General features: G+C 54.1%; 1 protein-coding gene across 5 annotated transcripts in view; it reads left to right on the forward strand.

Moving 5' to 3' along the window:
• NOL4L (nucleolar protein 4 like) overlaps positions 1-15687 on the forward strand; it is a 112087-nt gene that overhangs the window by 81388 nt on the left and 15012 nt on the right. For 4 of the 5 annotated variants that reach the window (XM_063296834.1, XM_063296833.1, XM_063296836.1 and 1 more), the window contains one exon: positions 6872-7013. In XM_063296834.1, coding sequence (XP_063152904.1) covers positions 6872-7013 — 142 coding nt within the window. Of the gene's footprint in view, positions 1-6347; positions 6529-6871; positions 7014-15687 lie in introns of those variants that run through there. The other variant, XM_063296837.1, reaches the window with a different exon arrangement.

Genomic DNA, 15687 nt, shown 5'->3' on the forward strand with positions numbered 1-15687 from the left:
TCTCACAACAGGCTAAGACACAAAGGAACTTAAGCAAGGTTAACTCATCAACTTTCCCACCAAGCACGTTTGTTGACCCTAACCCAGCCGCTTTGCACTTTGCCCACATGGTGCCAGTAAACCTCTAACTGGCCCGGTTAGGCGTGTTGCATGAACAAAGCTTGGGCCTCTGAGCACCAGCCATGTCGGGGTGCTGTCAGACCCCCTGTCCCCTTGAGGGTTTCAAAGCGCCTGGCTGGCCACTCTGGGAAACGGGCACTTGGGGCGAGGGAGGCCGTGGGGTTCTTCCATGGTCTTGCAGGCCAAGCTATTATTTCGCCTTCTCTTCTTCGTCTCCCCTCACTCGTAGTGGCTCTCCAAGGTCATCGGTAGGGTGTTCCCCATTGTTTGCCACCCAGAACTTTCTGCATGCTGCATGATTCCCTCCCCCAAAGTTGGGCGCCAGTTCTGAATACTAGTTGCTGATGGTTCCAGATTGGGAAGGATTGCACGTTCCTTGGAAGACTGTTTTCACCATGAGCAGAACTAAAATACAGTGGCTACTAATAAGGGGTCGCGTGACCATTCTGGGCCTAGGAAAGAGCAGCGAAAGTTGGGGTTGCTTACGGGTCTTACACTAGGGGTAGGGGAGGAAGCATCCCTCCCAGTGCTGCGATTAACAGAGGTGAAGGGTTGGTAACAGGCCTCAAAGATGAGCCGTGGAATTGTCCGCCAAAGATAAGGGTCGCGCTCAGGGTGAGATGGGTGGTGACAAAATTTGAGGGGTAAATAAAGTTGGCTTGATCGGGCCTTTGGTTTCATCCTGAATATTTTAGGATTGGTGTGTGATGGTAGGGTGGTTGGGAGCCAGGAGGAACTTAGCTTGTCATCCTGGAAGCAAGCACAGAACTTAACTCTTCCTGGGTCTCCCATAGTCTCAAGTCTGCCTCCTGCTGTAATGCTACAGTGGCTCAGCCGGGGGTCATGGACTTTCACGACAGCTGGTAAAACATTGGGTGTCGTTGCAGGTGACTTTTGGGTTTGATCTCAGGACTGGACGCAGTGCGCCTCTGTGAGCCAGTGTGGCTGAACACCGCCAAAGTCGTTCGTGCCGTGCGCAGAAGGAGTTGTGGGAAGGGGCCTGACGTTTTCTGAGTTTGCCCTGAGATTGGCCGTTTTCCCTACCTGCAAAGGGTACGAGAGAGAAATTTCTGGCATCAGCTGCAATGGAAAATATCCAGCCGGGTGATGAGGGGAGCTTTCAAGCTGCAGCGTTGTGGTGGAGGCCCGTTAAGAGCAGGTCAGACCGGCGCCAATGCAGGAGGGGAGTCCCTGAGGCCAGTGCGGTGGCTGTGACTCCTGAGTAGCCAAGGTGACCAGGCTCTGAGTGTACGTAGTCAGCAGACCAGGAGTCGTGGCATTGCCCCCGGGGCCGCAGCAGTCAATTCTCCCTCACCACATTTGAAACTCCCTCACTGCACTGGGGAGACACGGAATGACTCTGGAGTCAATGTGTTTCTCCTGGCCCGTGTGCTGTACAGCTTGAACCGAAGTGCATCTCATTCAGACACTAACCGTCCGAGCAGGCTGCACTTTTGCTTGTGGGAAAGCATCTAGTGCAGGGTTTCTCACCCTTGGCCCCTTTAAGATGGGTGGACTTCAACTCCCAGAATTCCCCAGCCAGCTGGGGAATTCTGGGAGTTGAAGTCCACCCATCTTAAAGGGGCCAAGGGTGAGAATGTGATCTTCTCTTCATTGATGGGACCTTCACAGTGCCGCTGTAAGGATTGAATCAAGACAATGGCTGTGTTCACACAGCACATTTAACCAGGTTAGTTACAAGCTGAGCGGCTGTATTTGCACAATGTGCTGTGGTTTGGTAGTTTGAGACTTGGATGGCAGCAACGGTGGTTGGCTTGGCATAGTGCGTTGCCCAAACTCAATCTGTTTGGTTAGCTTATGATTCAACATATTGTGCAAGCAGAGACGGGGGGTTAATTCAGATTCAGGCTGAATGGGTGTAGCCACAAAGAGCTCCAAATAAAATGAGCACAGATAATATAACCTTGATAGCTACATAGCACTTCCCTCAATAGGAGCCCAGATTACAGAACGTGGGCAGTTTAACTCCCGAAATGGTAAGCAAAAACCCCTTTGCTTTTTACTGAAATTTCACCAGCTAGGTGGATTTTCTCACTTTCCTTGAGAACATCTCTGTGCTTTACAGACCTCTAAGATCAGCAGAAGCCAGCCTCTGAGCAGGGATTGACTGCTGTGTTGACCAGAAGACCGGTACTCTCCATTTATATTGTTGGGCTCCAGCCAGCAAATCAGAAGATCACCCAGTAGCTCAACTCACTTGAATAGCAAAAGACTCAGCTAGTTTTGAATGGAGGCGTCCTCGTCCAGAAGAGCTTTCCTTCTGGATGTGTATCTGATGTGGCCTACCTCCAGCAAGGCACCAGCTTAGGAGATGATGGAGAAGACCTACGCCAGAAGGCAGTGGAGGAAACGGGAAGATCCCCAATAAAGTGCAAACTGGCGTTTTTGGTTCCAGTAAAACACCTCCCTCTGGGTTGCAGTGTTCAGTAAATAGGGTTTCCCCATGGATATGCAGGGGCACAGCTCTGCAGGAGTGTTTTGTGGTAGCTGAAGTTAACATATGTGTAACCCAAGCCTCTATTCCATAGGATGTAGAACAGTGTTTCTCAACCTTGGCCACTTTAAGATGTGTGGACCAACTCCCAGAATTCCCCAGCCAGCATGGCTGGCTGGGGAATTCTGGGAATTGAAGTCCACACATCTTAAAGTGGCCAAGGTTGAGAAACATTGGGGTAGAAAGCCACTGTCTGTCATGCAGCAGAAGTGTTTCTCCCAACTGCAGGATTGGCTTTTAGGACTTCTGCTGGTGGTGGTGATGTCACTCGGAGACGTGTTAATTCCAACTTTCCTCCATCTACTGCAGGGGGTGGGGACATGCTAGCTGCTTCTCTCTCCTGCCAGTGTTCCAGGAGCTTTGGGGTTGCAAGATGGCATAACTGTGGAGCCCGACCTTTTATTTTGACAACTGTCTTGTGAAATAGGAGAAAGAGGCCGATGGGCTCCCTCCCACTGCCTTGGGAGTAGAGACGTTGCCCTTGGTCCTAAACGTGAGAAGAGCCGAGCCTGCGTTTTGCAAAACAGGGCGAGGTGGCCGTGCCGTTTCCCCCAGCCGTCTTGCTTTCTGGCGGCCCTTGGCTCGGTCATCCCTGGAAGGCTGGAGAGAAGCGCTGGCTGGGGAAGGAGGGCTTGGGGCCCTTCTCTACCCACGTGCACCACCTTTCAGCTTGATCCTTCCTCCCCACTTCTGGGCTGTGGGGCTCGATTTAAACCCTGCCCCAGCCTCCACTGGGTCTGGCCTGGAGTCCGCCCTCAATTAGAACTGCCCGGGGGAGCCCCGGCAGCTCTGCGGGGGCCTGGTGTGCCTGGCCGGAGCAGCGTCTCCAGGTCATCACGTCCCCCACAATGTTTCGGAGGCTGGGGCTGTGCGGGAACCATAAATTCCAGGAAACTCCCTGCAAGGCGCATCTGGGGGGGATTTGGGGTGGGGGAGAGAGGCAGGATGAAGCCGGCGCTTCCTGCCTGGTGCAAGCAGATTTGTCTGCAGCCAACAGGACAGGAAGAGGAAGAGCGAGTGCTCGGCTTGTTTGGAAGATGTTTGCCTGGCTGCCATAAATACAGCGGGAGGGAGGAAGAGTGAGCTTTCCAAAGAAAGGCGCTCTCTGGGGAAGGGGGGCCCAGCGCCAGGCTCTTGTCTTCCGAGCTCCAGGACGGCGGGCAGGTCGGAGTTGCAGGGAAGGGACGGGGGTCCATCGCGGGGCTGGGGAGGGGCGTGTGCGTGCATGTGTGCGTGCGCCGAGGCTCTGCTCGTGAAGAAGGGTTGTGCCGGCTCAGTGGGACCGGGGACGAGGCAGGATCGTTGCTGGCCGAAGGGATGTCAAGGGGGTTTATCAGGAGAAGGGGCTCCTTTGGAAAACGCCATTCCTCCAAGGGGTCTTTTGGAACGAACGGGCAGCACGTGGAAGGCCAGCCTCTGGTCGCCCGGTGCGTGCAAACCCGTGAGGGTGCGAGTGAATTTTCCGAGGGAGGGAGGATCTTCAGGAGGCAGCCCTCTCAAGGGCCGGAAAAGTCCCATCCGGTTTGTAAGGGCCAACCTCAGACTTCTGGAGGTGCCCGTGCTTCCCCCTGCCTGCTTGCAGAGCCCTTTGTAAGGAGAAAGAGGCTCCTTCTGAAGGTTTGGTTTGCTTCAACGGCTGGTCGTGGTGGAGACCCCGCGTGACCTCAGTGCCCCCAGCTGCCCAAAGGTTAGGACAGCTCAGGGCACACCGCCAACCATGCCTGACTGAAAGCCTTTCCTGGAGGGCATGAAGGTGGGCCAGGAGTGGTGGTTGAGGGTTGAAAGTCCGACTTCGGTCAGGGGAGGCCGTGCGGGGTGGAGAAGCTCCGGCCCGGCCGGAGTGGGGTCTGCCCGTGCTTTCAGGAAAGGGCAGGAAGAGGGGACCCCTTTCGGTGTGGGAACGGCCTGGCCCCGGGGCCTGTCAGGGAGGGGCCCCTCTGCTTTTCCACGCATTTAGCCCCTCCGCCGCCGCCGTCTTGGTTTTGAAATCTCGTGGCTGACCTTTCCGGCTCTGGACGCTGTCCAAGGCCCTTGTCTCAAAGCTCAGGGAAGGGCGGGGAGAGGGAGGGGAGGGAGGGTGGCATGTGAATGTCTCCTCGCTGGCCTGCCGGAGTGGGAGGCAGGAATGCAATCAATGCCACAGGAAGTGCTGCGGAGATGCCAGGCAAGGTTCTCCTCGACCTTTGAGAGGGCGTGTGGGTTCCCCTTTCAGCAATCAAATATCCACAGGCCGGGCAGTGCCGAGTGGAGGGGCCACCAGTTTCCACCCCTGCTCATGGTCACCTGCTAGCGGCAGCCCTCCGCGGGGACCAGCGGCCAAATTAACGGGAAGCCCAGTGGGAAAGGGGTACCGATGGTTCGTTTCCCCGGTGCTTCCCTGCATCCAGCCCAACTCGCTTTGGGGCAAGAGGAACTGCTCTGGGCTGCTTCTGGCCAGCCCTACCCTAAGGCCAGCGGTTTGAGGATGCTTCCAGCCATCTGAAAGGGCAGCTTCGTTCCAGGGCATCCTCCAGGAACGTGGGAACGCGCTTGTGAGAATATCAGGACGTCCTTTGCAGCCTCAGACAAAAGGGCTATTGACTCCATACGGCAGTGTTTCTCCACCATGGCAACTTGAAGACATGTGGACTTCAACTCCCAGAATTCCCCAGCCAGCCTTGCTTCAAGTTGCCAGGGTGGAGAAGCACTGCCGTACGCCGTATCCCAGCAGGGGCAGATGCCAGGTGGGTCCTTCCTCATGTGGCAAGAATTGAAGAGGGGGCTGGGGGAGGCAGAGGGATCCCCTTAAGCATCTCCCCTGAGTGCAAAAGAGGCCTCTTACCGCTCCCACTTTGCACCTCTGTGAGGCTCACTGAATGTCGTTCAGTAGCCACCCTTGGCATTTCAGGAGCAAGAGGATGCACCTGAGAGGAACCGATTTATTGCTGCGCAACAGAAGACCAGGCTAGAAAGCCGCTGGTCGAGATCGAATGCCTGCCCTTGGCTCGGGGGCTGCCTCGGGCGAGCTGTCCTCTCCCAGGAAGGTTGAGCGGATATTAACACCCCCTCCTTCAGCTCTGTTGCGAGAAGGCTCGAAGCCGCTGGAGATAGCATTAAATATTAGCATAACTGTCTGTAAAAATAATTGGGTTCTAATAGTGTTTTAATGGGAGCACTGGCATGCATTTTTGAAGTTTTACTTTAGCTGCTCTGGCGGCCCGTGCTCTACGGTCTGCCTTGTGGCGACGTGCATTGTGTTTCTGTTTCCGAGCAAGATGCTCCGTGTGGCATGGCATGGGGTGGCTTGTTGGGCTGACGACGTTTCGAAACGGCTCTGGCTGAACAGGCAGCCTTGGCTGGTGGGGCAGCTTTGTGCCTTTGGCTGGGAGACCCGCGTCTCAGGGGTGAGATTTGGGGAGGGCGGGAGAGCCTTTGGCTGACTGCATCCCACCAGGGACCCTACCCTTGCATGACTACGGGGGGCCAAAGGTGCAAATGGCTCGGCTGCAAATGCTCCTAAGGCACACCTTTGGATGGGAGGTGATTCGGCGCTGGATATACTGGGATAGACCATTGCTTTTCTGTTTTTTCCCACTCAGGCGCCAGACTCCCTCCGCCGTACTTTTTTAACCTGGCTGTCAGTATCTGGCCCAAACAGGCCTAAGGCAGCCACATTCCTTGCTAGCACATCCTTAAGGCTTCTGAGCAGAGGCTCGTTCCCTCTCCCACGCTCTGGGCATCTTTTGCCAGCCCGGTGGAAGCAAGGGGATGCGGCAAAGAGAGGAGGGTCACAGGCTCACCTGGCAGGGAGGGAGGCTCTCAGGTGACCCCGTGTGCTTGTGCGTTCCTCGCCTGCTCCCTGGGACCTTTCAGAGGATAAACGCGATAAGACCTTGACCTGAATTCTTGCACAGGTGGGAGGGAAATGGGCGGGCCAAGGATGGCTCGGTTGGGGTGGTCTTTCCCCACCGTTCCCGTCTGCTCTTCTGGCCCGTTCGCCCAGCCAGCCAGGCGCCAAGGAGAGCAGCCAGGGTGCCCAGATGGAGAGGCAGCGGGCAGCAGCCTTGGTTCCTCCCTAATTGTGTTGTTCTGCGTCCTCTTTGTGTCTTCGAGCAGGAAGCCCTGTCAGGAAGCAGAGCCCTGCTGCCCTGCAAAGCCCAGAGCTGAGATTTGGAAAGGGGGAAGGGGTGGGGGAGGGCCGGGGAAGAGCAGCTTTCCCATCCTTGCTTCAGTTAACCCTTTCTCCCCTCCCCCCAGGATGAGACCTCGGTGAGCAGCGAGGAGTTTGACATGAGTGACTCCACATGGATGTCAGCTGATCAGCAGCTCCACTCCAGTCTCAGCCCCAGCCAGGAGGAAGGGATGCGCAGCCCGCAGAATATCCACAGCCAGGAGGATGGTGAGTGAGACAAACGCCCCACCCCCAGTATCTGCTAATCTTCCTTCTGATTAAAAATGGAGTATAGGTACAGTGACCATATTTTCTTGGGAAAAAATAAAGGATAGAGCGGAAAAAAGGGGCAAATCTGAAAGAGGTTCAGAAGGATAAACGTTTTTAACTGTTTATAACTTTGCTTTACAAAGGAAAATTCAAGAGCAAAACCAAGAAAAACTGCAAAAACGCATATTCTAATAAAAGGCGGCTTTCTGACTTAAAGGACTGTCCTTTATAAGGAAAGGACATGTGGTCACTGTAAGTATTTGTGCAGGCTTCTGGGGTCACTTCAGGCTGCAAGCAGAGGATGGGAAACCCCTCGGTAAGCAGAAAACAAGCAGATGAGGAAAGAGGTTCTAATTCAGTCTGTTCCTTGGGACGTCGGAGTTTTACTGGCAGAGAATTTTCAGAAGTAAATTCTGGTGGAGCAAGGCAATGTTATTATTTTAAAAAATGAACTCAGTGGGAGAAAAAAAACTGGTTGTCTTGTTTATGACTTAGTGTAAAGGGTGAATCTAGAGATTGTGGCTGTGATTCGTTGTAGACTGAGAGCCGTGTGACTCTATGGCAGTGTTCCTCAACCGTGGCCACTTTAAGATGGGTGGGCTTCACTTCCCAGATGGGTGGACCTCAATTTCCCATGGCTGGCTGGGGGATTCTGGGAGTTGAAGTCCACCCATCTTCAACCGGCCAAGGTTGAAAAATACTGCTCTGTGGTGGCAAAAAACAAGAGGAGTCTGGCAACCCTTTCCCCCAGTTTTGTTGAAGGTGGAGCTTTTGTTCGTTGGAAAAGGGGCTGCCAGACTTCTTCTGAAAGTATAGCTCAATGGATTATGAGTTAGCTTAAGTATGATTTTCCCCACCTGCAGCCTGAGGGGGTTCAGTCTGCACCCCCTGGTTGCCACTTCTTTCTTCCGCTTAAGCTTTTGTATAAAGGGATGATGCTGCTCGCCAAAGTTTCGTCGGATACCCGTAACAGTACCAAATTTGAACCTAGGTTTGATTAATCGGGGTTGTGGGCCACAGACGGATTATTTGCTCTGCGTCACTGATACATATCAGCCATCTGCAATGACAACATATACTGTTCTATTATGCACTGTTTCTTCTGTTCAGAAAAAAACGAGTGTGTGGATTTCATGCGGCTTTAACTGCATGTTCTCTGCAGCAAAAGGCTGCTGCTGAGCAGTCTGCACATGAACATACTTGCATCCAGGGTCGTCCTCTGCCTAATTATCCAAGCTATAGGCTTCTTCCGCCTCAGCGTGGCCAGTTTTCTGAACAAATTTGGCTGCCCTTGGGGAGGTCTGATAACTGCTTTCTCCCTCCCCAGAGGTGTGGGAACCACAACTAGAGTTTGCCCAAATTCTGGGACCTATGGAGGACTCAGGTGGGGGTGGTCTGGCCCACACAAATAGGGGTCATCCCTACTGTCAGAGGTCGAAGACAGTTGGTTTGGGGGCCGTTGACAACCAGCGGTCCACCTCTGTTTTAAGGGTGAAACGGCAGTACCACAGGCAAAAATGGGAGCCTGCGTGCAGCATGCTAACTTCACAATATATCTTTCGTCCTATGGTGGTCTATCTCAGCTTCTTTTTAAGGAAAAAGCAAGCAGAAGGGGAGGGGTCCTGCTTTGTGAGAAGGGGGTTGGAAACAGCACGCTGCAGATGCCATTGGCTGCAGTGGCTCCTGGAAGGCGGGCCAGAGCTGCAGGTTTAGGGGGAGGAAGGACAGAAGGCAGGTGTCAATCTTCCATCTCAGTGCAGACCAGGAGACACCCCCCCCAGCTTTTCTAGGACGAAGCAAAACCTCAAAACAAGACTTGGGCCCAACAGTCATGTAGGAGACGTTATCTCCTCCCAACCTGTAGCTAACGGAGGGGGCTGAGCCCAGCTGTCCCCTGCAGGCCGCCACAGCATCCCTGCCTTTGCTGCCGGTACATTCCAACGGCTGTTGCTGCTCAGCCTCCTGAGTGCAGTGGATGAATTTCGCAGCCAGAGGCCCAAATTATCCTGCTTTGGACGTGATGCGAAGAGCCGGCTCTCTGGTGCTGGGAAAGGTGGAAGGAAAGAGAAGCGGGTGACCAGCAGCAGCAGCGAGGTGGAGGGACTCGGTGACAAGGGCGATGGGGGCACCACTGGAAGAGAGGAAGGGCTGGTTGGGGATAGATAGTCATGGGAAAAAATCTACCCGTGAGGTCACTAAGAGTTGGCAATGACTAATCAATCAGCAACCATATGCCATTACATTTCCCCCCCACTGTCAGGTGTTAGGATCTCCTCAGCCCAACTGCAGGCTGGCATTTTTCTGGGCCCGGAGCCTGGACCCAACAGCCGGGCCCTCGGCTGCTTCCTGGTCCTGTGGTCAGCATCGGTGGTCTTCCTGCAAGGGGGTGCGGGATGAAGGCACCAAGCTCTGCAGCTCTGTTTTCCCTGCAGGCGCCCGAGGGAGGCAGCCACGTCCAGCCCTGTTGGGCTGGAGCAGAAGCCCCCAGCCCACGTGCCCCCAGCCCACGCCAGCAGACTCCAGGGCCAAGGCTGCTGGGAACAGGCAGAGGGCAGGGCCCGTCGCTCTGGGAGGGGGTGCAGGTCGCTGGCAGCATTGAGGGAGGGGTGCGTGAACTCTGCAAAGCTGGAGAGCTTCCAAGAGTCGAGGGGGCAGTCGCAGAGTCAGGTCAGAGTTCATCTCCAGGGCGTTAGGGCCGAGACGCTGCTGCTGCTGGTTTCTTTGGTGGGGGGCCGTGAATCCTTCATTGTCCCCAGAGAGGCAGCTGCAGGACCCAGAGGAAGCATTGGGCGGGCGGGGAAGAACAACCTCTCTGTGCTGCAAACAAGAAAGGGCGATTGTTTTGCAAACCACACTCAACCCCCCCCCCCCAGCCCCTGGCAAGGCTCCGAGGAGGAAGGCGCTGGGTGCTTCCCACTTCTTCCCAAAGGACCCCGCCCTGGACAAATTTCCTGTTGGCTTGGGGTGCAGGGACATCTGTTAGGGGCCAGTGCATAAACTCAGCCGGTGACGAAAGCCTGGAATTAGCCAGGATAGTGTTTCTCAACCTTGGCCACTTTAAGATGGGTGGACTTCAGCTCCCAGAATTCCCCAGCCAGCTTGGCTGGCTGGGGAATTCTGGGAGTTGAAGTCCACCCATCTTAAAGTGGCCAAGGTTGAGAAACATTGTTCTAACCCTTGCAGAGCTTTGATAGCTGGGTTCACACAACACCCTGGGCTAGAATGAGATGGGGTTGTTGGTGCTCGGCTCGTTAGGCCAACCCGGGTGTTGTTGTGCTAATTAGGCCATCCCATTAAGTGTGTTTTTATTTGGAGAGAGCCAGTCAGGTGAGCCTGGCCTTTCCCTCGCACTAGCCTGGCTGTGTGTGTTGGGAGCGTGCAAGCAGGGGCCGAGGCCACGCCTAGCTGGCCGGGCTTGCTGTGAGCGGAAGGGCAAGTCCGTGTTCCTTCAGAGGGAGGGGCCGTCCTTCTGACCCACAAACCTGTTTGGCGGCATAAGAACAGGTCAATGAACCGGGGATGGGCTCCGGGCTCCGGGTAGGGTTTAAGGCCTTGGTATTCCCCCCTCCATGTTCTCCATCGAATTATGGATTTCCCCACTGCTGAATTGGCCCAGGCAGTCCCAGTCAAGTTGCTCCATGTAACTGCAGCATCTTGTCCCCTGGGACAATTTGAACTGGTCAGTCCCCTTCCTGCAGGGGATGGAGAATGCGATGGCTGTACATAACTGGGGCATCTCCTTCCCAGTTTTCTTTTTAGATGGTGGCATGTCGTAGTAGGCAGTGTTATGAGGACCACGGGCTGCGCTGCATTCTCAAAAATTACTTTGGCCTCCAAGGCTGTCTAGGATAGGTGCCATCATGATGTCGTAGGAGAGGATGGGGCCAAAAGGTTTTGGCCACTTTTTGGAACTGAGGGGTTTTGAAGCAGGAAAATGCAAAGCTCAACCCTTGCAGAAGTTTAAGGAGCCCTTTAAAACTACCCCAACATTTGGGGGGTGGGGAGTTAATGGCTTAAAGGGGTGCCACCAAATGGGATTCTCGGGCATGCCTGAGGCTTTTCAAACAAGGTTTCTGACCCCAATATCTCTTAATAAATGTTTGTGCATTCATCAGTTTTTAAAACTTCTTTTAATTAAAAAAGTGGTTTCAGAGGCTTCAGAGCTGTTCTAGGAAAGATGGGAAGGGCACAGTGTGCCATCAGCACTGCCCAGTTGGTGTCCCTGACAGATGTGCCAGGTGTGCAGAAGTTAAAGTGGCCCAGTGGGCACATGGTGCTGTCAACATAATTGTTCTGTCATGTATTAAAGGGAAAGCCTCCTTCAGGTCAGGTTTGTGTCCTGGAGGCTAACCTGTCATCAAGTTTCCTTGGCAGGGCTAATACGAATAAGAATTTATTAAATTTATATCCCAGCAACTCTGGATGGTTGTAGAAAGAGTTGCTGTAGCCTTCTTCCAGAATGCTTTTTCCACTTCCCAATCTCTCTTGCAAGTTTTGGATTTCCTGTTGGGCTCCCATCCATGTACTAAGCAGGTCTCCCCCTGCATCGCTTTTCAAGAGCAGCCAAGGTCAACAGGGTGCTGCCATCTAGTGCAACATCCCGTAATAGTCCGGCCTCGTTACGGTGAAGCAAGGCCACTCTGCCTGGGGATTTGGGGCGTTGGAATGTAGCCCTGGGGAATTCTGCTGCAGCCCCTCGTGTCTAAAAGGTGCACTGTTGCAACACACTTATAAAGCCACAGGGCAGATGGGTTTGCAGGGTGCACTTTGCCTCCCTTGGACTTTTCTCAGGAGACGCTGCTGCCTTATAATTGCTTTTAACGTGCTTAAAATGTAATAATTCGGTTTAGTGTGATCCACACCGTGCAAACATGTCATGAGAAAGAAATAACTGGAGTAATAGTAAAGCAGAGCGACAACTTCAGTTTTCAAACAATTCAGACGTTGACGCCACTTGATTCAATGGATTATCATTGCTAATACGGGAAAAAACAAGGACCCAAACATAGGTTCTGCCAGTATTTCCAAGGATGCTGTGCAAAACGTGGAACGCGCCAGATTGAGACGGAGTGCGGATGCCCCTGTATGTTCAAGTCGTGCGAAGGGTGCAGGTGTTCTGCTTGTAACATTGGGCAGGAGCCGAACCGGGTGTGCGGATGGCTGTGTCCCAAAGTTCCTCCTTTCCTCTCATCCAGCTCCCCCTTTCTACATCCTACATCAGCTCCCTGCACCAAGGAAAAACGTTCAGAATGCACTGTCTCTCACAAAGGCCCCATTCACACATGCACGCAAGCACACACACACACACACTTCCCACCTGGTGCCCTTGCAGTGCATCATCTCCGCTCCCAAGGAGATGCTCTTTTCTTTGAGGGCCCCCTAAAAGGGTTTTGGCCCCCTAAGAGGGCTGATCCTGGCCTTAAAGTCCTGTTCCGCCCTACAAGTCAGCAGACAAAGCCTTGATGTCCTCCAAGCAGAGAGGAGAAAAGGCAGGGGGTTTCAGTGTGGGAAGAGGTGGAAGAGACAGGGAGGGGGCCTCCTGCTCTGCACTGCGGCCGGCTGGGAGCAGGCAGAGGAGGAGGCTGCATTCCCTCGTGGCAGATCTCCGGTGGCTCCTCTTCAGAGGTGTGCAGGACGGGCGGCTCCCGATGGGCATTCTCCCTGGAGCTGGTTAGCCCCTGCAGGAACAGCTTGGCCCAAGGCCAAGGCAGAACCTGGGCCGGTCCTTGGGTGTTCTCTTGTTGAAAGAACCCTCTAAAACTGGGAAAAGCCAAAGGGAGCCAGGTGGTGGTACAGCAGTGGGCTTGGCGCAGGCGAGAGCGCCAAAAGGCATTAGGGGAAGAAAGCACCAGTCGGGGGCACAGGTGGAGCTCACACGGGGTGAAGCACAGATTGGGACAAGGGACTGCCGGGTGGAGATCAGGAGGCTGGATCTGACCACGCCATTGCCAGCACCGTTTTCACTATCCACGGCAGCCGTGGCACTCAAGATTTTCTAGAGGAAAAGTACCTTGGAAATATTGTAGAGCAGTGTTTCTCAGCCTCAACAACTTCAAGATCTGTGGACTTCAACAACATGTGCTGACTAACTCCCAGAATTCCCCATGCTGGCTGGGGAATTCTGGGAGTTAAAAGCACATGTTGGCTAGAGAACTCTGGGTATTAAAGTCCAAATGTGCTGGTTGGGGGATTCAGAAGGTTCAAGTCCACACATGCTTCATTTACCTGGTTATTGATCTGCTTTGTTCCTTGATTTGCAAAATGTGCGTTCTTTCTTTTGCATACCCTCCAGGCAGCTACAAAAATTATTTAATAAAAACAAGAAAGTTTTCTTTAAACAAGCACAAGGAAAGCTCAGGCCCCTATTTTTTCAATGAGCTCATAGAATCACCCCTCCACACGCCTACAGTCAACATTGTTGACCCGCTCTTGTGCTTTGCTCAATCTCCCGAAGCTGGTAGAGAAAGAGACAGTAAAGTCTCATCGCCTGGGACTAAAGGGCCTGGTCTCTCAAGAAAAGTGGGTACAGGGTGTGCCAAGGAGACCAAAATGCCTCCCATGAGTTAGCTTGGCGCGGCCTTTAATCCCTCCCTCCCGGAACTACGTGGCTGAAAGGCCTGGTGCTTCTTACTGCTGGCTAACTGTAATTATTCCATAACAGTAATCATCGCAATTGATTTATGGATGGAAGCAGTGCCAACTCTGATGCCCAAACAATTTTCCCTACCAGCAAATAAGAAACAAGCAGTGTTTAAAAAGGGAAAAGAGAAGGGGACCCAGGAGAGTGCTCAAAGCAGCCTAGTTCTGAAGTTTGCTTGGGTGAGCAGGGCGGAAGAGGGTCCTGGCCTTTGGCCCCTGCATGTGGCTTCCCAGAAGATGAAGGCTGAGCTGGATGCACCTCGACTGGGCTCCTGGGACAGATCTACTTTTCCAGCAACCCCCCCATCACTTACCATCACTTCTCGTACAGCTCCGGGAGGACAGATCCTGGTCCCAGTAGCTTGCCATGTTGCTCCAGCCCATAAGAAGAGTACTTGGTTTACTGTCAGAGGGCATGGGATGATGCCCAAGCCACACAAGAAAGGGTGGGTGGGTGGGTGGACTGAAAGGGGAGGTTGGACCGAAGGGTGAGGGGAGTTGCACGAGTGTGTAGGAGGGAACCCCGGGCATGGGAAGCACAAGGAGGAAACTGCCTCATGGGAGTGAGGGGAATGGTGGGAATGTAGGAGGAAAGCGGGGCTGAGAGGATGAGGCCGTGGACAGGGGGTTTGCGCTGGATCCTGGAGGAAGAGGCTGCTGGGTTTCAAGAGAGGAGCTGGCGTGACGGGGGGGGGGCGGGGCGGGGCGGGGAGAGAATCGTTGATCAGCACGAGGGGGGTGAGTTGTGGCCGAAAGGCCATGGAGAAGGAAGGAGCCCGGGGGACTGAGACAATGCTGTGGTATGGTGGATGGTTTGGTGCCCTGTATTGCTGTAGTCTGTGGGATGTTTAAATGTCTGTACAGAGAGGTTTGGTTAACCTGTCGTGTGTCAGGACTGTAACTGTCCTATTGATTGCAGTGGAGGCAAACTGAACGAATGAGAGCATGGAAAACTTGGCCAAATGGGAAAGAGAGAACGGGACATATTTTTGCCTGTTGCATGTGGGGCAGGGGAGCCGTAAGGTGGGGCACAGGTGGAGCTCCATATTGGCGCCCCCCTCCTTCACCAGCTGAAGCTACAAAGCCCCGCAAAGTCCAGGCCAACATTCTCGGAAGTGCTGGTCAGCAGCTTCTTCCACTCAGTTCTGGCCCCTCTTTCCGACGTGGGCAGGGCGCTTCCCCCTTTCCCCAGGCAAAGGGCCTCCCCAGGTCCAATGGGGGTTTTGAGCAGCCCACCACTTCCTTCCCCAGGGTAGGGCGCAGGGTGCTGTGCTGCCCACTGTCTCTTGCCATGGGACACGTCCTCAGAATACGCTGTACAGTACATAGTACTGGTGTCTTTTCTACTCTACACACACACACACACACACACACACACACCAGCGTGCAGATCCTGGGCCCAGAGGAACCCGCATTCCCCGCTCAGCATCTTATATAAACGGGCAGCCAACTTGCCAACTTGCTGATCAGTGTAAACAAAATAAATTGCATAATGGGGTATAATCTTTTATCACAGTTGAGGATAAGGGAGGAGATGAAGGGATAAAAATGAGCAAAGGATAATTTCCTTCAAGTTCCTGTGCTTTCAGCTGTCCAGTTCAAAAAAAGGGGGGGGGGAGATTATAGCCAGCCCTTGTCTGCAGCTCCTGCGGGTACTGAAAATGGAGATCCCTGAGAGGGAGGGCATACCCTTCAAAGCAGGGTGGCTCCCCTTGTAGAGCAGGGTTTCCCCTTGCCTCGCCTCTGGGACAGTTGCATCGTTGCTGGGCCACAACTGCAGGCAGGCCTTGCGACTCCAGGGTGGGGGAGAAGAGCCCCCCAGGCCAAGCGTGTGGCTTCTGGGCTTCCTTGGGAACCGGCACCCCCGACTGGAAGGGCGCAGCCGGGTGCTTCTGTTCCCACGTGCTGCCTGTGTGGGCCAGGGGGGCAGGGCTGAAATGAACTGCAGTGTCGTGTTGTGCCAGGAGCTGGCCTCAAATGGATCTGCCGCATC

Source organism: Candoia aspera, chromosome 3, assembly GCF_035149785.1.
Source record: "Candoia aspera isolate rCanAsp1 chromosome 3, rCanAsp1.hap2, whole genome shotgun sequence".
Classification (NCBI taxonomy): Eukaryota; Metazoa; Chordata; class Lepidosauria; order Squamata; family Boidae; genus Candoia; species Candoia aspera.